Below are 23,736 nucleotides of genomic sequence, written 5' to 3' on the forward strand. Positions count from 1 at the left end.
CTCTCTAGATCACGAGAAATCCACCAGCAAATTCCCAGTTTAAGGCTGGTTCTTGTTGCACTGTGGATCTTTCCTAAAGTTTGCTACTGAAGTCTCCTCGCTCCTCTGGTGTTTATATGTAAGGGGCCCAGCCTGAACCAAAGACCTCAGCTGAACATGAAAAGTCTTTTGCTCTGCAGGGACAGCAGCTTCCAATACTGAATGGCACTCTGCGATCTTTTAATTTTAAAACTGATTTAGTGAGACAGTATGGTAGGAAAAAAAAAAAACCAAACCCAAACAAAACAAATCAGAAAGGAAGCCCTAAAATTTAATCTGCTGCAGAAACCAACCAAACAAGAAAGAGTATCCAAAGGCTGGACAATCAAGCAGATATGCTGCGTACCCCAGGAAGGACTTTGGTAGACTAAGGGTAAGAAATGGCGCAACGCAATAAGGGAAAGTGTTACAACGCATGCCGGTGTTGTATTGCCCTGTGAAAAGGGATTTCTGTCTATGAGTTGTATATTTAGTACATGGAAAAGCAGTGAATCAAGGTAAAAAGAAAGTAGGCATATAGTAGTCTGTCTAGAGTTTTGGAAATTTACTGCCAGTTCATCCAAGTACAGAAAAGCCTACCCCTTCTCTGCAACTAAGTTGACCTTCACCACAAGCTTAGCCTCAGCCACCTTGGTTATCACAGTGTAATCGCAATCTTTTTCAAATCATCATTTTGGGACTGCAGATATTCAGGTCTGATTTTTAATCACTGACATATTAAGCATCAGCAAAATAGTTTGCTTAGCTGTTCCGCTGGCAATTTTTAAAAAGGAATGAAAACATGTACCCTTTTGATTACCTTGTTAAAGTGAGTCATGACGGCATTATAGCAGTGCTCAGTATTTCTGCTGTAATTAAGAATCTGTCATATTTTTCATTAAAACACATTCTTTAAAATGAGACTTTTAACTTGGTCATTTCAATCAGTACCAGCCTAAAGTGTAGCATGCACCATGCCAACTAGATAAAGCAAATGACATCTGAAATTTGCTTTTGCAAAATCTGAGTACTAAAGTGCCCAAAATGTGCACAATAATTTATATATTTTATATGCCCATTCTCTGTATTTTAAGCACAAAATAGCTTTCTCTTTTTAAAATTAGGCTTTGGAGGTTTTCAACATTGCTCCAAACTGTAAACCATGCTATGTAAAGGTCAGAGCAAAAAGACTGTTTCCAAATAGAAATAAATGGCTGTTTACAAGGCACCCAAGTAAAACTTGTTTGTTCTGAATCAAACTTCCTACATTCTGTAAACTAAGTTATTAACATCCCACATGTGTGAAGCCAAATTTGATGATTTTTTTTCATCATTTAAGATTTAGAGGTTTCTTATTAAGAAAAAATAATCTAAAAGGTCTTGGGGATTTAACAGGAGTCGATTGAGGAAAAAAGCTTGTACACAAGATGACAGAGCGTCAATAGGAAAAGAACTGGGGTAAATGCATGTTCAGTGTATGACCACGGCATCTGAAATTCTGTAGCATCTACTGGTGGGATAGGAGACAAACTAGGTAATCTAAGACTGAAGTTACCGTAAACATTCCCAATGCACGCGTTTCAACTAGTAACAATACTTGGCAGAGAACGTCCTTTTCTCTTGCACACAAATTCTTTTCTTGTTTCTGTTTTCCTACTATTTTCATTAATACTGGACCCAGTTTTGGTAGGGCTATTTCCATGATAATTTATTAGTTCATCTAAGAGGTTTTCATACAAACTTGCGGGCACTGTATTGCTGCAATGAAATATGTCAGAGTGTCATACGAAATAGCTCTACCACTCAGGTAGTCAAAGAGGGTGTAAAGTCATTGAGAATGACCCGGTCCCAAATCTGACTAGAATCACTGAAATAATATTGGTTTCATGAAATAAGCCGTGCAAAAATTAGAGATTTATAATATACAATACCTAATTCTTAAAATAAATCATAGGAAGTAAACAATTTTCTAGTATGTTTTTTTAGCCAATAAACTAATTAACTAAGTTCAGGATCACACAGATGGGGCTGTATCAGGCATCCACAAACCAGAAAATTTATCTTATTAAAAAAGGGAGAATAGGACACTCCCGTCCTAACAATTCATACCTATATTATCTCCCATTTTCTTCACTGCTTTTCAACACAGCTTTTCTTCACCTTTACAAATGACATTTTTGAAACTATAAAATGCTGTGTGCTGCTCAAACTTTCTTGCTTCAATAGTTTCTCATTGCTGTACAAGTAAATCTACATCCTTTGTTACTAATATACACAAACCTATTGGTATGTGACTTTGACTCCAAGCTCAGAACAGGTTATAAATTTAGAAATCAATATCTAGCTCTATCAATATTCATTTTACTTTTTCAATACAAAATACAAAGGTGAAAGAGCAGTAAATAAGCTGGAGTACTGAAATAAATTGGGTGTTCTTGTCACAATTAATAAATGTTTAGCCAATAACACTGCTTGCTACAGAAGTCTGTGGCTTTGTAAGGTGTCTGAAAGTAGCAGGCGCTACCCTTGTGAGACTCAAAAGCACAGAACATATTTCGATACTTTATTAGGATCACCAGTCATTCTCTTCAATACCACTGTAACTAAACATATAAATGACCCTTTTCAACACTGCACGGTGATACAAGAATTAGTTTACTGATATCATTTATTCAAAAAAAATGCAGACAAGAATTTTGAAAATACGTTATTCAATGTATTGGCTCTTATTAGGTAAAACTTTGCTAATTTGCAGCACATATAGCTCAAGAAAACATTTTCAGTTAATGACTCATTTACAGACAGCCTTTCAGGTTTTACTGTGATGTCAAATATGGACAATTACTAGCAGAACACTTCCTTTAATTTCCAACTTTCGCTCATGTAAATAAACAACTTTTGCCCTTTCTTTCTTTCAAGCAAAAAGTTCACAAATTCTTCTACACAGTATCTAGTCTGCTCCTGTATCTTAGCTAACTAAAACTACTGAAGGAAGTATAATCAAATAGTAATCTTTCCTTTTAATCCATATTTCCAAATGTATTTCCATTCTAAAAGGAAACCCTGTTTCTTTCATAAAATGGTATGAAATACTGACAGAGACAAACAAACAAGGCCTGTGATGGATAAACCATAATTGAGCTGTAGGAAGGTTAACCTTTGAGAAAACGGTATTAATTTATAAAATGTTATAATTACCTACACACACGTAAAAATTTACTCAAAGTTTACCAAAGTTTCTATTTACTTAAAAATTTTAAATGATGAAACGCAGAAAAAAACTTTTATAAGAACACAGAAAACATTCTCAGTCCTGCTGCTCAGAACAAAATTGAAAAGATTACCTTGAACTTAGGAAGACAAAACCCCACACATTAGTTAAAAGGTACCTGATAAAAAACCTTTATCCACCATTATTCTCTGTCACTCTCCACACAAAGGCAAATTTTGTGGGCAAAACAATCTCTAAAATTGTGAATATAGAGATATATAACATTGAATGACCACATAATATATTTGCCTTAGTATCAAAATATTGGCTTTGCAAAGTTACGCAGAGGAGCCAGCTTGTAAAATAAAATACTGAACGCTGAAAGCCCAAGGTAAAATGAATAATAAAATTAATTTCATGACACTTCATACCCGCTCAGTACAAAAAGACATCCTCTAGTACTTGAAAGTTGTGAAGTGAAAATCACCTTGTAGAAATAACTATATTATTCTCTCTTCAGCCATTAAGTATTTTTCTTTCTCACTTCACATATGGTCAGAGTCTTAGAGGATGACCCGTACATTCCCTTTTTCCATACTGCTGCCACTAAGGTGTTTTTATAACATCTTTAATATTATTCTTGGTCTGTTTCTGCCACTAAGGTTTGAAACAAAGAAGTTTCAGGAGGGGGAATTCAATTGGAATACAAGTATTAGGCTTCTCTAAAGACATCTATTTAGAATATATTTGAATAACTGTATGTGTTGCATATGTTGCTATAGTAATTAATGTGTGACTAGGACATGCAATCCAGACTTCCATATTAACAATAAATAAAAAGGCTCTCACAGGCACACACACAACCTAATCCTTCCAGTATGCACATATATAATTAATGCAACAAACTGATGAGAGTCCTATAAATCACTGCTAAGTATTGAAAAAGTAATTTCACAACTGTGACATCAGCAAAATGCATCCAATGGTTGTGACCTCCCATCTGTACGAATCTTTCAGAAGTGTGCTTGCGAATGCTTCCTATTTAATCTACAGCAGTAATTTTAAAGTTGTGTTTCACAGCCTCATCTCCACATTTTCAATTGTTTGCCTGAGAATTCACATCCTATCTTCATTGTGCATTTATAGTATTCGTATGCACTCCTCACAGAAAAAAGATACCTCATGTCTTCTACCTTGTAATGCTTGAACAGACATAGGCAGTAATCTTTACTGTCTATGATTCTCAGTATATGCAAAAAGATTTATTCTCTTTAAACAAGTGCCATACTACAAAGGACTAGGAATTGGAAACGTTTGAGGGAGAATTAAGAGAGCCTATTTATTTCTTAATCTCTATTAATAAATAAGGAGAGCACATATCTGAAGTTATATGGAAAGTTACTGAATTTATCAAGCATTTCCCCAGGTCACTGACCTGCTGCTTTGTACTTAGAGATTTAACATCTTGTGTTTTGTGTTCTGTCCCAGGGAAATTGGTTACCTGTGGGTCCTGGCAGGGGAGCAGCTTTCCTTCTCCGTTTGATGTCTCCCATGCACAATGATCCTAAATGTACACTGGTTTGCCTGCAAGTAATTACAGGAGAAAACTATTAACAAAGGAAGAAAACCACCACATAAATACACAGCTTGTATAATCTGAACCTATATCAAAACATTCTCAACCAAGACAAAGCTGTGCAGTCAAGCCACCAATCTCGTTTATATTGAAGCATAATTATGTATGTTGACAACCGCTCAGTATCTAAATGCAGCATCATAAATTGTTACTGGAATGAATAATACAATGAGAATGCTTTTTAATTTTCAAAACTGGCAATCTTTCTAGCTCAACATAAACCAAAACCACTGTTGCCCCTGACAGGGAAATAGCTAAGATTAATTATCTAAAGAGACCACAATACTGTTGGTAGGTTAGCAATTGGCTAGTAACGCCTCACTATCAGAACAACATTTATTACACAAAAAGTATTATCTTTTTTTTTTTTAAGGTAAGATGAAGAATGAATGAGAAAACATGAAACAGTAAATTCTTCAAAGGTACATGAAATAAACTTGTAGCACATCAGTTTGGCCTTTTCTAATTCACTGGCAAGTTGTGAGAACGATAACACAGAAGCACGCTATCTGGTATACTCATTAAACAATTATGAACTTACACTTGGACACTCAAAAATTGGTGGAGCTGCAGAGGATGGCAAACAAGCAAATCTTATTGCATTAAAGCCAGCTATTAGAAGTCAGATACCACAGAAAAGGGTAAACTTGGAATTTCCAAATACTGAATTTTGGAATATAATCTTGAAGGACAATTATAGTTATTATTTTTCTTAAAGTAATGTACAGTGTCTGTAGAATGGAATATATGTAGCTGGTATTTCTTTGGAAAGAAGCGGGGGGGAGGAGGAAGCAGTAATTTCTAAACTCCACAATTTTAATCTGTCTCCATAAATGTTACTGAGAACTGTGATTCTTACCACAGTAGTGTAGTGAATTTTGCTAAAATGACGAGCTGAGAATTGCATCCGACAGTCTACTGTAGCATAGTAACACTCTGTCACTCACGGGAGCTGGTTTCAGTGTGGGTATATAACTTGGCCTTTACTGCATTTATAAACTTTTTAAAGCCGTGCTGCTTCTAAATGAATAACAAATGGTCGTATAATGTTGAGAGACCTCAGATCTGCTCAATAATGTAAAAGAGTGACAACAACACTTTGACAAAAAAGATGACAATGTACAAACCTCTGCATACTTTTTAAAAACATACAGTAAATTAGCGAGTACTACAGTGCTTTTATTTAAATAGTAATATATTTAAAAAAATTTAAGTTTCACACAGAAGTGCACTCTGAACTACTGAACCCCTATTTCAACAGTTATTTAATTCTTTCTGTTTTAAAACAGACATTTTCCTTGCACTACTTCTAAGTTGAAATTATGTCCTATTTTAACATCCAGAAAGCGAACACAGTTGAACTAGTATATTAACACGGTGATAAATTCCAGTTCTAAATTTAGAAAGATTTAGACATCAAGAAGTGTAACCCTTTTAAAATTGATTGTACAACAAAGAAAATTAATATGGGGAAATAATAAAGAAATACAACAGGGGGAAGCAATTACTAGAGAAAAAAATTAAGAGATGTATATAACATTGATATGAAACACGCAGAGTAAGTTGTGTGGTAACTTATATGTTAAACAGTGTGCAACTCTCCATTTTCTCTTCTGAATGAAAAAGGGAGAAAGTCGCCAGGAATACAAGTAGGATGAAAGATAAAAATTAATAAAGTCAGGCAATTGAACCTGAAGACCCGAGCCACAGCAGTAACAGCTAGCAGCGTTTGAGTTATTTTACCCAGAATTGATTATCTGTTACACTACATTGAGATATCTAGATTATTGATCTGTAAGATTATGGTACTGGGGTCTCCCCACTTTTCCTCCAGGCACACCGAACGGAGTTGCAACAAATAACACTAAGTAAGGACTACTTTGTTATTGTTGTCACCCTTCATGTAGAACACAGCAGTTACTTTTTAATTTAAAATCAATGAACACCTGAAAGGCAGCCCTGTTCCTTAGGCATAAATGAATCATTTCGCCTTTGCCGAGCACAACCGCCCCATCACCAGCCAAGGTGAGAGGGGGTATTTCTTAGTTGTCGTCGAAAATCCGGTGTGCCGCAAATAAACGACAATATGCTAGAGCGCCAACTGAGCTTTGTCAGACCCAGCTGTATGGCCGCTAACATCAAACATTAAGCTACGGCGTGATTCTAAAGCAGCATTTACTTTCGCCAGGTCTTAACATTTGATATGCACTGTCAATGCAGATCACAGCAAAACAAAAAGTGGGTTTTTTTGTTTGTTTGTTTGGGTTTTTTTAAGTGGAACAGACAAGAACTATCACTGCTCCGGAACTGGCAGGTTAGACAAAATGAAGTATTATTCTGAAGCCGCACAGCACATTTTGAAATGCTTGTAATGGGGGTATTATAAAGTAGGGAGAACTCTGACCCTCAATCAGGCGAAGTTCAGCATTATGTTTCTTAGCATTAAATCAGAAGAGCGCGGATTACAGAAGGGAAGAAAGCTATTTGCCTGACTCCTCTCTACTTACCCCTAGCTTGCTTCCAGCTATCATTTATAAATAGTGCTCTGGAGGGAAGCTAGGCATTTTATTAGGGAAAAAATAAAACTTGTTAAGACCACCTTGCCTGAAAACTTGGCTTTTGACGTGCTGGTGACAGGGACTGGAGCAAGCAGTGTCAAATGGAATAATTTTTAAGGAAAGACAACAGGAACTTGTCGCCTCATTGTATGCATTTACAAATAGAGGCTTTTCAGAGTATTAGGCCTAGTTAAAGCTGCCCTCTGGATAAAAAGTGTTCCCAAGCAGCCTCAGACAAGCTTGGGAGACAAACAGATGTGACTATGGTCCCTGGCGTTTGGCAAGAACACTCACTGTCAATAAGAAAAATATGAGCATGGACAGGGCATCAGCTGCACCACGGCCGAGCAGGCCTGCAAGTGTCATAGCAGCGGCAAAGTTGCGGCAGAGGGAAATAAGAGGGCTGCAAAAGCCAGGCTGGTGTGAACTTACACTACCGTGCCAAGATTTTGTTGTTGTTGTGTCATGCCTCAACGTATTAAACAAAAAAAAAACCCCACTGGAAAAGCCGCTGTCAATTTTTAGTCATTTCCCATCTTGCTCACTGTGTTCAGATTTGCCATTCTACATGGTAAGAGCCTCAAAAATGAAGACAGACAGGGAAAGGCAGCAACAACAAAAAAGCTCTTGAAATAATAAATAATAAACACAATCAAAAGTAGTTTTGTTTCTATAAAAGCATTTGCTGTATCAATGACACGTAAAGCAATTTGCAAGCATCTACGCATTCCTGTCACAAACATTCAAATGACCCAGAAATTTTGTTATCTCCTCCTTAAATAGCTGCAGTCTCCCCACCATTGCTTCCTTCAAGATAATTGTCCTTACTATGGTAATATGCCTAGAATTGTCTCTTTCAGCTCCCCAAACATTACTATCCATGCCTACACAACAGAACCTCTTTTTCTGTAATTTTCATAGCTCAATAAGCAAATATTTTCGATGTGTGCCTTTTCTGCAGTTACGGATGTTCACCTCTCCAAGACATTTGTAAGAGGTTATGTCAGATTTTTATCTACCCTGACCTTTGCAGTCAATGGACCATTTGGTTACATTCCCCAAATAAGCGTCTGATGGGGGGGGAACCTACAGCTGCATTGCTTTAATTGCAATCCACCCTCTGAGCAACCAAGTGGTTCATAACTCTCTCACTAGTAGTTACCACCTTTCCTGCTGCTGAAGTTAGAAGTTCACCAGACCAAGTCACTGAGAAGGATAATACAACAAAAACTGGGTGTAGGACAGCAGATACTCCCAAACACAAGTTCTATCTCCCTGGTTTATCACCAGTGATTCTGTAATCACTATCATTCCACGTGTAAAGACCAAAACCAAACCCAAACGCTCCCCCCAACCAAAACGCAAAACAAGCCCTCTCCCCAAAATTAAAAAACCCTATTTAAGTTCAGTAATTGCTCCACAGTCTTTTCAGAAAGACACAATGAAGACAGCATTATACAGCAGGAAGCTTCATATATGCATCAGTACAACGGCCTAAACCAGCAAGACTGTCATCTCACTTGGGGGAACTCCGGGTACTAGTTTTTTAAATACAAAATGTTTGCGTGTTTATTTTATATGTCTTATTATAACAACGTGTCTGTTGATCACTTCACTCTCTGTCTGTCTGCTGTTAGCAGCTGCCACTTGCCTTGCAAGCTGCAATACTTTACTTGATACCAGCGCCGTTGCTTTTGTTGGTGCACTGTAATTGTGCTGATGGTTACAACAGCATTGAAGGCAAACTTAATTTGGTCCCTTAGTATACTTACTGTCAAGCCATTTACCAGACAATACTATGACACTGCTAAGATTACTTGCAAGTAACAGAGGTGATGGCTTTACGTTCTGCTTGTGTCAAAATGCATAAGAGTACTGATTACTAACAAAGGCAACGTGGAAGAGCGTGCATTTTTTGTTTAACAATATTTATTAAATATTTGTACTCTAATTTGGAAAAGTCCTATGCTGCGTACTGTTATGATGCAATAACATTTTCAAGAAGCCCGATTTCTAGATTGCAATTAGATGAATCGGTAACAATCCATACTTGCCTACCCATTATGTTCCAATTAACATCTCTCTCACCTGAGAAACAAATCCACAGTAAATAGTGACGCACTGCTCTGCCACAGTATCGACGCATTCCTGCAGATGGCTGTAGAACTCTGCAAGTTTATCACCACTGAACGCTTCAGCTAACGGACAGGCTCGATAAAAGTTTTTAAGTGAACTTTTTTCACAAGAGATTACAGTAAGTCGAGTTGACTAGTTTGCATTTTAGAAGGGACTTGAGAGAATTATTTTGAAGGGGAAATCTCATTGACACTGTCTGTCCTCAGTCTTAAAATATAGATATGAAATAGATATAAATACGGATATAATTGAAGAACGAAAGCAGTGAGGACCACAACTCACTTTAAGCTTGAAATGACTGGACAGTGTCTTATAAACTGAAATTGAATAGGGAGTGTGTGAAGCAATGTTCATAGCAATAGATAACAAATGAAAAAACAGAACTCACAATTGCATAACAGAAGCAAGCCAATAAACTGATTAAAAAATGGACCGTGTGCAACAGTTCAACTTCATGCAATCGAAGAATAATCCGAGCAAACCTCCCATTATTGAAGTACCTTTTACACAAAAGTATCACAGAAATGGTTCTCATATCCTTACACAGCATGGACCTGTAGTACAGATTATCTCATTTCTGAAGAAGGTACCCACATCTTTTTGCTCTACAAAATATGCACAGTGAATGTGCACTTCCAGTAGGTGCACAGGACACTACTTTGCGGTAAACGTTTCTGAGGAGTAGATGAAGACAGGTAAGAGTGAACAAAACAGTTGCTTTAATAATAGAGATCTGGACTTCACATCTTAATATTTATGGTATAGGGCAATCTTGAAAAATAATCCAGCAATGTTTTGTTAAGAACATTTGAGATAAACCTCACTCAGTACAAATTCACCCTACTTTAGGTCAAATCAATGTCTGAAATTTATTTTGTTATTTGTTACAGAAACACATCACGTGCATGTGTGCCTGGTGGCATTCTGGGCAGTCAGTATATTAACTGCCAGAACACTCACCACAGTCTACACCAAAGCTACCGCGACATCTGCATTCTGGGTGAGCAGTTCCTCACATCTGAACCTTTTTTCCAGCAAAAAAAAAAAAACCAACCCAAAACTGTTGATAATGGGACACTGAGGTTGTATGCTCAGACTGTCCATAAGGTTTAACTCTACTTCCATCAAACCCTCTCAGTGAATTAGAAGAATTTCATGGCTTTTATGGAACCCATGAAAGCAGCACTGGTGATACGCAGTATCAGGAGACAGATTCCTGGAAATCAGAAACTTAAAAATCTCTTTCTGTAGTTTGCTTGATTTTGTTCTTAATATGTGAAATAATTCACAAATTCATACAGATTCCCTCATGCTAACTTTCTGAAGGTTGTAGAAAGGACCACCCCCACCCCATCCAACACTAGACTGTTGACAGCATTAAAAGGATTTCTCTCTTGGCTAGGAGTGCTAGACCAGTAATACTGCAAATTAGTCTTGTCTACAAAATAAATTAAAAGTCTTTACAGAAACTTTTCATTCAGCGCTAAAGAACAGGCAATACAATAATGAATACAATGTATATGCTGCATATTATTATTTTTTAATGCTTCTAAAGATGAAGATATATTTCTTCTTGGTATCACTTTTCTCAGACACCATTCAGATGAAATCAGTTCCACACTTGATTGCTCCACATCCTTTACAAATAGTAAAGCTTTTCTTCAGACTTGTCTAAAGAATGACATCATCTATAGCACAGATTGCTTCACCTGCCTCCACAAGTGCAAAATCCATTACATTAACCAGAAGAGCTATGCACTTTATTTTCCTGTTATTAAATCTTAAACAGATGTGATGAAACCATGCAACTCTATCAAACTCCTTTCATACTATGCCAATCTGTTCACAACACAACTTTAACCGGAAGGGTGACATACCTGTATTATCAAAAGTCTTAGTGCAATCCTACTATGAGAAAAATACAATCTTCCTCTGGCCCTCATCAGATTACCTCATCACCTAATACTATATCCTGATAAGTTCCTTTCTGTTACCTTTTTCAGCACTTTTAAGTGTCATTCAGACAGTAATCATCCAAAATTTACCCGAACTCTACAAATCTACACATTCAACTCTAGAGTGGCATAATTTCAGCAAACACAATGGAAAATAAAAACTTACATCACTACATATGTTTTGACATCCAATCTTGTCACTTATGTACTTTATCTGTGAATTGAGTCTCTCAAAAAAAATTCTGTAGTAGAGGCCTACTGCCCTCAAAAAGGATAATGCATTGTTTTTTTCTTGTTTCTAATTAGTAATTTAAGCATATGTTCAGCATTTAACTCTAAATGTTTGCCTTTTCCCCAAGCTCTAAGACAGCTGTCCAAGATGTGAATGCCAGAAAACATTTAAATATCAACATCTGTTGAATTATGTTAATTTAGTGTAATATAATTGGGCATGAGTTGGAATTGATCAAAAGTATATGAATTACACAAAGGCAAATCCAAACCAATATCCTGGTGTACAAACAAGTCACCAAGGAACGCTGAGGGAACACTGAGGGAATAAAACCAAAAAACCCCACTTCTGTTAAAAATTAAATAGCAAAAACTTAGTTTTCTTCAAGAAATGACATGATTTCACATTTTCAAGACAGGAAATCAATTTTTACACTCATTCAGAATATAAATTTTATATTCATTGAAATATTTCTAAAGATTTTTAACAGCAAGTTCCATTATTGTTTTGTGTCAGGCAACACCTGATAAAAATTAATAATGCTCATATTTGTGTAATGGTGAAATGTAGTTAGAAAATAGGTTGCAGTAATAGAATACCATCCTGTTACAGGACAATATAATTTGACAAATTCTAAAGTAAACATTCTTTGGTTTCTTCTTCATCTTGCAACAACATTGTTGGTATCCAAGAGATATGGGCCCTGATTCACCTCTGAAGTGATTTCGAAAATATCTTTATGACTTGAGCAGTAACCATGGACTTGAACAGGTACTTCAACAGTAGGACTTGGTAGCTTCCTCAGCTACACTATTTCTTCCAGATATTTCTGGATACATATTTGTTTATTAAGTATGACATTCACTAAATAAACTCAGTGCAGTACAAATGTATTTTGTTGAAAAGACTTTAAAAAAAACCCCACATCCTAAAGTTCTGGCTTACACTTGTATAGAGTTAGGTTAAATTATTGCAAACATTTGCATCATATTCAAAATTCTTTACTTTTAAAACAGGTATAGAACAAGAAGCAACACTAAAAATCTAAATAATACAGTAGCTTACAAATTGAAGAAGGAAAGTGTCTTACTGGGTTGGAAGTGCTCAACACTCAACCTGTATGCCAATTTCTTGCTTTATCTCTGTGCTGGGAAGGTGAGCAAAAGCACGGCCAACTAGAAAGAATTTGGTCCACTATGAGAGACCATTAATTCAATTAATGCAGGTAAACAGCCAGCACAATGTACTCATTTTTAATTGTCATTCAGACCTAGATCTGGACCAGTGATGCAGAAGCTTTTTGTCATATTACAACCATTGTGGTCAGGCCTTAACCTACTGCCTCTCCAAGAAAATAGCAGCTCTCCAGCTGGACCCCAACATCATTCTCCTCCTTAGTCCCTCTCACTTCCCTGTTTTTCATACTGTGCTTGAGAAACAACTCTTCAAACAATCTTACTGTCTGGCCAAGACAGTACAGTTATAATTCAGTCAATCTGATAAACAAAAATATAATTGTATGCAAGTTGGAATGAGGGGACAAAAAAAAAATCACTAAAGCTGAGACTGAACATTAAGCAAATTACACTTCCTAGCACTCTGCACCCATTCCTCTCTGTGACTGCCATGCAGCTCCATCGAGTACAAGGGGTCTGCATGTGTAGGAGTGAATGCAAAATTTGACTTTCTCATAACAAAGGAGAGCAGGTAAGAGAAAGCTAAAGAAACACTGACCTTCTTTTTGGGTCCTTTTTAGTATCAAAATTCTTTAATAGCAAAACGTTCACTTAAGTCCTTCTGTTCTATATTATTAATTAGCAATATCAACACTTCTAAAAATGTGTATAAAGTAACAGGAGAATGGCAAAACTAATTCTGAAATCCAAAAATCAGCAGGCTGAACAGTGTTGTTTGCTTTCCTTCGGCTACGATAGTTACGGAAGGTTAGTTTCCAGATAGGCTGAAACGTATTGTTACAATAAATTATCACAATTTCAAAACATCAACAAAGAAAATAAACATGAAAATTTTATGTAACCTGAAACAAACTACTCAAATTTTCTTCTAAACTCTTTCTTTCCTTACACAAAACCACAGTCTGAAGAGAAGTCAGTGTGTGCCTATGCCTCAATTTTAGTGAACATGTACCAGTGGATGCTGCTTTATGTATATGAAATTCAGGGATCCCTTCAAGATTAGTAGGAACTTGATGTAAAAATTGCACAAATGATTTAATTTACAATAAGAAGAGGCAAACCCATCGTGCCTTTCATGTACGGCTATTCATCCTTATGTTTGTGGTATGCAGCTTTTGGGTGCCTGTACGGTGAACCAGATAGAGAAGATCCGAATTTCTTGTGGCGGGGGGAGATGCTGGGACAAGCGAGCGGTGGAAAACAGACAGCAAAACAACCTCTTTTGGTTGCGAAGCTGCTTAACGATAGGTTAAACAGTTTGTGGAACCACAGTGCGAGCTACTGCGCATAGCTCCTGCTCAGACCTCAAACAGCAGGAAGGGTCTTCACACCTCTGAAGCCCAAATTAACTTTATCCTTATGCCATTAGCATTTTAACAGGTAAGCGGAGACAAGCAAAGGTTGAGCTTTGCACAAACTCCAGCAACAAACCAGAGAGAGAGTCGAATGCAGTTGAAAGTGTAAGAAACAAGCATACCGTGTGCTAAAATTCAAGTGTTTGAAAGTGAGAAATTTGTTATCGATTCATTCAGGGGAAAATTCAATCCAGGTGGTACATCAGGAGGATCCAGAAGTACATAATTTCTAGAGGTTATCTGATTTTTAAATTATATATATATTTAAAAATCAGGACTAATTGACTTCCTGTTAGTTAACACACTCATGTGTACCTGGAATTCAATTTTAAATGACAAATTTTCAGTATCATTTACCAGCTTGTTTATGTACAATATTATAATGTATATTAGATTTTAGGGCAGTAACAAAGAAATTCAGCTTGTGGTTTTGTACTTCATTAGTTTTGCATTAAAGATGCAATGAAACTGCTCAGATCATACGGAAAAATGTATTTTCCAAACAGAGCGTGGTCTCTTCAAAGTCTCTGCTACTTTTGCAAATGTATTTATTATGGAAGTTGAGTTTAATATATCATGCTTTTAAGATACTTAGTGACTAATGTTCATTTAGTCAATGGATACTTCACATCTATCTATGAACCAATACCGAGGCTTGAAGATTTCCACAAAATTAAGTCTCTCTAGAGCATCACATACTGGCTGCGTTCTGAAATAACAACCAAACTGTCATTGTCCTGTCCCCCTCCTCAAAACAAAAGTCTTTTCAGGATCTTAAAAATAAGGTCATAACATAGAAAACTCAATTAGGAATTGCCCTCTTCCAAAATGGCACCATATTTTATTCTTCCGAAAGAGGAAAAATACCAAACTGATGGAATGATGTTGTCCCTGAGGGCGACAGCAAGGGAGGAAAAGCAATGCGTCCTCAAACATTCACATAATTTAATCTGGAACTGCAAATATTATTAAGCACCAATCATAACGGTACAGTTACTGCTTCGTGGCACTCCAAAGAGGAGATAAAACTGCTTAGTTGTTAATTTCTAATGATGTAAACACATTTGGATTTTAATGTTATATCTGAATCTCCTGCATTATTAGCTCTGGGGTTACAAGATATTAATTTACTACCTTTAACAATTTTACACTGGAATTAAAAGACATGTTTAAATATTACTCTCTTTTAAAGTATTTTTATTGGGAATACGTGTTCATGCGATGGCAGAAGTAAATCACCAAGTAAAACAGCTATGCATTCCTTAGCTTTAGTGCAGTCTAAGTATGTGCACATTTTCACGTATAATTTTCAAAAACTGGCTGAATTTACCTCCTCTGGTATTGTAATTTCATTCCGCAAAAGCCACATTAAACAATTACAGTTCTTGTAATTAACCAGTAGTCTAATGTACAGTTTTCTTATCCCAATCCATTAACAGCTGCTCAAAAAATGTAGTAATTAATGGTTTCATTTATTTTTGGCAAACCTGCAACTCGACAAATAGTTTTGTATCTGCTGCAAATTAGGACTCTTTCCCAAACAACAGATGACACGGTGGGAAAGAGGGAGCAGGCAGAATCCGTGCACATCTTTGTCTCTTTAGAAGATCAAATAAAGAGCAGCTGTAATGCTATGTGTCACATCTGTGTAAAAAAAGTACCACGATCCGTATCATCAATGAAAATGAACAAGTTCTGTGCAAACGTACTAATAGGGGTTTCCCTTCCGAACTGGGAAAGGCAGAAAGTCGTATTTCTAACCAAAGCAATAACACACTTTTGAAAAGCTCTCATCAGGTTTGGTGTAATTTTTCTCTTAGGAGCTTTCTTTAAATACTAATTCACAGGGAATACTGTTAGTCATAAAAAGTGAAAATACTTGAGACACATCCTCTTGTACGAACACACAAGGCACATATTTAAACGGGACTGAGAACAACTAGGGAAAGGAGGGAGAGCGAAAACCATGGGAAAGTTATGGCTAATGTTCTGGGTTTTTTTTATGGACACTTATCACTATTTGGTAGCATCTGACATATTCCTTTTACGTAACACTTCTTGTACTGCTCCCATGGTGTGCTTTCCTCATGGTCTTTCAGGTGTGCAAAGACCTGCACTTCAGTCTATGCTGTTCACCATGGCAGGAGAAGACTTCAAAGACTTCTCGCCAGCTCACAGCAGAGCAGCAACAGGTGATCATTGGACAACTGGTACACAGTCCTCCTTTCACGTTATAGCAATGGCTCAGTAGGCGTCTCGCTGATTTTAAAAGAAATATCAACGTACCACCCCTACCTCAAGCTATGTTCTACTTTGCAACCACAAGAAGTGGTGAAGTACTTCATACTAAGCCACAGCTGTATAGACCAGATTGTTAACACAGCATCAGTTAGCTAGCTGCAACCAAACCCGTGTAATTCCACTCCACCTTGAAATAACTTTTGTGAGTATAACTTGGTCTTCTTTCAAGCCAGGACTGAGCTGCGTGAGAACTACAGATAGCTTTTTTCTTTTTACAGATCTCTGGGGGAACATTTGAGTGTAGGAAGCCAACATGGAATTATCAAGATATGACAAAAAAATATTGTTAAGCGGTGAAAATTTGGGCACTATTTTCTTTTCAGTTTCTCAATTCATGCATGTGTCAAATTCTACTTCCAGTACGGTAAGAAAAAATAAATACGTAGATAAAATAATTAATGATACTTAACAGAAACACACTGTAAACGACTGTTATGTAAAGGAAATAATTTCACAAGTTTAATTTATTCAGTAGCCTGCTGTTTTCCCAATCTGCAATTCTGTTGATTCTAGATTACAGCATAAATTAACTAGTTATGGCATCAACTGTATGACCAACAGCAAAATATTAAGTTGCTTAAGTATTCTGGTTATTCTGTCAAACGAGGACAAAAGTACTTCCTAACTTAATAGGAGTATTGTGAGGATAAATACATTAAATGTTAAGAGACAGGCAGACAGTTGTGGAGGTCCCCCACATATTTAACAATATAATCACACGTTCAAAGTCATGTTACAGCAGCTGGGCAAAATACCGTTCAATGCTGTCTCCATAGCTGACCAAACGAATCTCTTAGCCCTGGGGGGATCTTCTTTAGGTAGAACTCATTTTTACAAAATTTTACAAAGGTGACTTAAGAAAATGTGTTTTACCTCACGGCGGGAGCAGGCAAACAATGAGCGCATGATCAGCTATGGCAGTTCAGCTGCCAAGCAGCAACTTGTTAACTTGCCATAACTCAGTCATGTTCAATTGTTTGCCCCACCGCCTCGGGCTACAGACAGACATTTGGTCTGCTAACAACTGCGCCAGATGAAGACATTACTATCCCAAGCTATTTGTTATCACACATCTGCTGGAGATTATCATCTCCACAGCTCTGCTGGAAGAAGAAATCATGTGAGCGCTCCCTAATATGGTTTGTACAAAACCAGCCAATTTAATTTAAATAGGTGAGTTGAGCTAACCAGGCTGGTTTTGCCTGAAGCATATTTAAAAATGCAGACAAAACTCCCCCTTCTTTACTGGCAAAAGAGTAGAGGATGAAAACAAGCAGCTGGAAGAATTAACACCTTTAAGCAGCATAGCTGGATTTGGGAGCGGACTGTTCCTGTCCTAACACAAAGAGAACTTTTCCAAGGCTACACAGGAGAAATAAATGCAGTTTCTAAACCTGTATTATTTAGTACTGGTCATATAATTTAAGTAATCAGTGGGAAAAGTACATATATGTAGATTAAAGCTTATCTGTAAAGGCAGCATAGAGAGAGATAAATATTTTTTTTTAAATGTGTAAAATACAGAAGATCACCTGTGTTGAACTGTATCAGCATGATAATCTATCCAGGTTCTAAGTTTTGCAGTGCAGGAATGTCCCCCTCCTTAGCATTTGGTTCATCAGTAGCCATACCATGAGTTCTCAACAATCTAATTATCTTGCCATTAGTAAAAATTGGTATTAGTTTATATCGGATTGGCTTCATATTATTAACTTAAGGCAGAAGAAACCTAATACAAGCAACCCAGTACAGTAAAGCTCACCCAGAAAGTATCAGTATTATTGCATCACGAAGACAGAGCTGTGGACCACTGCCGTGCTTAGAGCTCCGTACCCTCCTGATGTATTTACAGAGTGAAATATTCCACAAGTCACTGATCTAATGTAATATGGGTATTTACATATTGTCTACATGCTGAGACATGAACTGTGTTCAGTCATCCAAAAGGGGTAAGAGAAGTCAAGGCAAGCATAGAAAAATGTGTGTGTATATATACATATCTCATACGTATAAAACCCAGAGAAAACGTCTTCTAGAACAGCAAACAAAAAAGAGACAATCCCACAAGGAGAAATACAGTTGTGTGAAAACTATACAAAGAAAGACCCAGAGACATTCAGTCTTGCAATAAAAGCAGATTAAACTGTATTCTGGATAAGTAAATAATTTATAGAATTTCCACTGCTGCTGTTCTATCACTGCATTTAGCAAGAAACAGTAAGACAATATAAGGTCACAGCCATTACTTTTTGTATGCCTCTTTTTAAGGGGGTTATTCATCTGAATTACCTTGATGTGTCAACCATGATAGTTTAAGACATGCAAGAACTAATTTAGAGTCACTTTTAGAAAGCTTCAGACTTTCAGGTGTGAGTAAACACTTGCATTCAACAGAAGATTGAACTGCATATGCATGTAGTACACTGAAATAATGAGAGATTTACTACAAGGTTACTTAAATCTGTAACTTAACCTTCTGACATTTGATTGGTATCATTGTAGTTTAGTGGTTTTTATTTTCAGAGTATTTGGGTACATGCAAAAATCTAAATGACAGATTTCCATTTTAAGATTTCATACACAGTAATGAACATGCACATTTACAACTAAGGTGATGTTCACCATTTTATTAACTTGCTGAACAGTATTTGATACTAAACCAATAATTTCTATAGATACTTTGTTAATTAGAAACATTTTCTTTCTCTATTGTCTGGTAAAACTAAGATTAACCCTTTTAGTAGAAGTGATAATTTAAAATTAAGTCATAACAAAACTAGCCTTCAATACTAACCACAGATAAATCTGAGATATGTCACTAAGCACCATGAATTTCATGTGTAAGGAAGAAAATACCAGTGGAATTGTCTTGAATCGAATAAGGATAGGTACTATGAACACACAAGGAGATGGACTATGTATGTCATGTGTTGTTCCTATACATCTGAAATTCAATCTCTATTTTTGTTTGTAAAAGCTTTTGATAAAAAGCAAAATATTAGGTTATAGAACACAAACTATAGGAATAAAGTAGTCACCAGACAAGCTATTGGCCTGAGGGAAAAAACATTTGCACATGGTGCAAATTAAATTCTTATTTTCAGCAGCTAAACTGTAGCGAGGTTAAAATTTGTTCAATATATGTCTTGTAAATAGGATGCATATGACGATGTTCTAAGACAGCAGATGGCCTGTTAAAAATACCGTTTTCATAAAAGTTTAAGAACTTCTCTTCAAGGCACTTTAAAGAACTAACAGTAAAATTTCTGTGGTAGGCAGAGAAAACAGGGGTTTTCTGAAAAAGCAGGAAAAACTAGTTTGAAATAACCTGACTCCATCTGGAGGAAAAAGCCTTTGAAAACAGAGATGATGGTACCAGAAGATGTCAGCAGGTGACCTTACTGTTTTTAAGGATATCATAGTATGATAATATACTGTGGCTGTATGTACATCATAATAATGGTTTATGTAAGTCTTACTTTAATATTACAGATATTTTACGGAAAATGTCAGTCTTCAGTCTTGGATTTGCCACCTACTGCTTCTACACAACCCTGCCAGATGTTTACTGGGATAACAGTCTAACAACATACTGCTGATTGAACATGAAGAGAGGTTGAAGATCACTTCGGGTATTTAATGCCATTTTAAAAATCTCTATTCAACTGCTTGCGTAGGTAGCAATCACTTCACAAGAGCTTCACTGGTCAGAATAACAAACACGTAAGTTATGATTCTGAATTCCTCAGACGCTGTTTTACATTGCTACAGCATAAAAAAGATCCTAGAATTACTTTGAATATAATCTATTTCTTACTGCTCACTTTATACTCTCAGTTTCATGTAAGCAGCCTGACAGTGAGAGTTCATTGATGGTGAAAATTGGTATCTAGAGTGAACTAATTCTAAAATTCTGGGCAAAAAATATGATTTAACAAGTGCACTTGCCAGAAAGCATATACAGAAATTTAAAAAAAAACACTTGGCTTTATATAAAAGATATAATAAACAAAGATAACCACCATTTCTGAAGATGAATGACCAGCACTTGCATAACCGATGTTTTAGACCATATAACCAGAATTTGTATAGAATGAAACGGATTCATATTTAATATGCATATTTTTGAAAGAAGTATTGGTCTCCCTTTCCAGGTATTCATCAAAGCAAGTATTTAACAACATTAGAAACTTATTTCCGGATGACCACATATATACTAAAAGACAAGTCCCAAAAGACATCTGTCTCACTCAAAGCCATAGTATTACATGATGATATAAATCTAATATAACTTTTTGAAAAAAGTAATTTGACAGCATGTTGTCACCTTTACAGAACATAAAAATTGTGCAATGTGTTGTGCATAGCAAGGAAAACATTTCTGTAGTTTCTCATTTTAAAAAAATACCAGAATTAAATTATTTGGCAGAATAGATTCAGCAGGTAACGTACGTAAAAACGCCTCTAGGAACACACTCCTAGACCAGTGCTCATCAGTTCAGTGTTGAGATTTTTGTCTTTTGAGAGGGAGGAAAGAAGCTGGAGGATAGAACTAGATTTGATTTAATAAGTCTTTGCAATGAAAATTTTGTTGTCAAAATATGATGTAAGAACAATTGAAGTGTTACAGTATTTGAGTTATCATCTTGATTTCAAAAACATGTCTGCATAATGGTAATTTTATACATTTTCAGCACTTAACTTACACGCCAGAAGCACAAACCTTACTTTGGCATCCATTTAATTCTGATGTTTACTAAAGTGATTAAGCTTAGTAAGTGCAGTTAGATATAGTCACCAATAAATCTTAATACCCATATTTTAGGCAAAGATTATGCCATATAAAAGAAATTCTTGAAAGTAAATCACAAAAAAACCCAGAAGACCCCTGAAAATACCCCAAAAGAATGGTGTCATTTCTTATATAAAAAATTGAGAGTGAAGAAATCAACAAATTCATAAACAGTATTAAAGACAGCTGCAGCATTAACTTACCTGCTAGCTGTTTTTACAGAGCTGTTCTTCTTGTGTCCTCTCTCTGATCGGTTGTCTCGCAAGAGTTGAAGCTATTAAAAAAAATAAAAATATTCAGAATGGTTTCACAAGCAATGCCTTTATTTACTTTTTTGAAATGTTATCCTGACAATGCCATTCTTTCCTGTCTTTCAGTAGTTTTCACCCAAGACTCTAAAAGAGATGGACATCTAATAGAATTTTACAGTAATAGCTAAGATTTCAAGATATATCCACTAATTTAAAATTCCTAAATAATTGAAAATGTAAAAATTAAAGCATTCTCAAAGCATGTTATAAAGCCATGCAAATTATAATTAACTTATTTGCAAAATTTTACAATTTTAATAATTTAAATTTAAAAATTTCAAAATTGTATAATGGAAAGTCTGAGAGAACACTTAAATTATGAAAAAGCTATTCAAGTTGGCGCTTGTATCTAAGCAGTTACAAACTCTTCTAAACCCCAGGAGCTTTTGTAATTTATAGGTTGTATAATCAACAAAAACACAGTATTAAAGCTTCCCATAATAGAGGGGAAGTAGGAATAATGAAGGATTCATTTAACCGAAACAGTGACTCAGCTTCTGGAACAAGCTCTGATCTACTCTATTTTTTGAAAAATAAAGGAAGACTTTTCATTCAGACTATCTCCAATACTCAGAAATCTATTTCCAGCATTATGATATTTGTCAAGATGAGTAAAGTGGCAGTGACAGTAAAAAATGACTGCCAAAAAGTTACACTAAAGAAATTAAAACTAGACAGTATGAAAAATACAAATGTTTCTTGAAACTAATCATATATTGAAGAAAGTATAGAATGAAAAAGACTGTTCAGAAACAGACTACAGGTAAATGGATCTAATATTCACAGTAAACACATTTAGAAGTTTGAATTAATTCAAATCTACTATTATCTGAGAAAATATTAATTTGCCATTATATATCAACTAAGCAGACATTTTTCATGGATACTGCCAGTATGTACAATATAGATTAACATATTTCTCAGCATGGACATTTCTATACCATTTTAAGCTTAGAATCTTTTAAAGAAGTAAACAGTACATCTTCAGTTAACTACTCCTTCATGTGACATAATCAATATATTAAAAAATGCAATTAAAAAAAAATAAGTCACTCAAACTCATTCTGATCTAGCAAATTTGACTGCTTATAGCATCAAAATTTCAGGAATAGGATGAAGATTAGCTGAAGAGAGCCTTTTTATCCTGATTAAGACAAAGCACACTCATATTTAAAATGCTCTTTTTTATATGTTTCTTCTACTAGGAAATGTGTTTCAAATAATGAGGGAAATGTGAATCATACAAAGCTGTTCAGATGTTAAGTGTCAGTCAGCTTACTGTAACATCTTCACATTTTACAGTTAAAACTGTGCTGCTATGTTTTATCCACTCTGGCAGTTTTGGGCAAGTAATGTAACTGAGAGCTTGCTCTGGACTTCAACAGAAGGAGGAGAAGACTGGAAAGAGTATACACTGATTATGACTTATTGGAGCTACAAGTGTTCATGATGGATCAGCCTAAGATGAATCCTCCAAAGTTTCTATTTCCTTTTCAAGTTTCAAATCTATTTAAATTTGTAAATGTACAAGTGAACTGGCACAGATCTAATGAAATCAACTGTGTTATATTGATTTTTACCTACTTAAAAAAATATACTATGGAACTTTAGTCTTAAATTTCAAAGCATTGCTGATATGTTCAGCTACTTTTACTGAATAGTTAGCTATACATTTATAAAATGAAGTCAGACTTATTTTCACATGTTAAAGTTCTTAGACTATGTTCTGCTTAGACCTCACTACCATCCATAAAGAAAGATATTCCTCCATGTCTGAAGACAAGCTAAAGAACTAAGTGCTATGTTGCTAATCAAATATAAACAAGTATTCACGTTCCCTCAATCACATCTCTAGGCTTGGACCTCCTAGGGAGTACGCTGTAGGGCCTCAGCAGACAAACTAGTGAGATATTTTCCCCAATATCTGATCTGTACCATGATGGAGATTTAACAGTTCCTTTTTTACTGCTGTGATCATTTTAACCAATGAAACGCAAAAAAATGGAATTGAAGATCTTCCTGTAGAAGCCTGCCT

At 35.8% G+C, this 23,736-nt stretch overlaps 1 protein-coding gene across 2 annotated transcripts in view; it reads right to left on the minus strand.

Moving 5' to 3' along the window:
* The window catches only part of GPATCH2 (G-patch domain containing 2), a 123,559-nt gene that overhangs the window by 12,026 nt on the left and 87,797 nt on the right, over nucleotides 1-23,736 (minus strand). For both annotated transcript variants that reach the window (XM_054821994.1, XM_054821993.1), the window contains 2 exons: nucleotides 21,594-21,664; nucleotides 4,731-4,813 (listed from right to left, as the gene is read on the minus strand). In XM_054821994.1, coding sequence (XP_054677969.1) covers nucleotides 4,731-4,813; nucleotides 21,594-21,664 — 154 coding nt within the window. The remainder of the gene's footprint in view (nucleotides 1-4,730; nucleotides 4,814-21,593; nucleotides 21,665-23,736) is intronic.

This window comes from Grus americana, chromosome 3 (genome assembly GCF_028858705.1).
Source record: "Grus americana isolate bGruAme1 chromosome 3, bGruAme1.mat, whole genome shotgun sequence".
NCBI lineage: Eukaryota > Metazoa > Chordata > Aves > Gruiformes > Gruidae > Grus > Grus americana.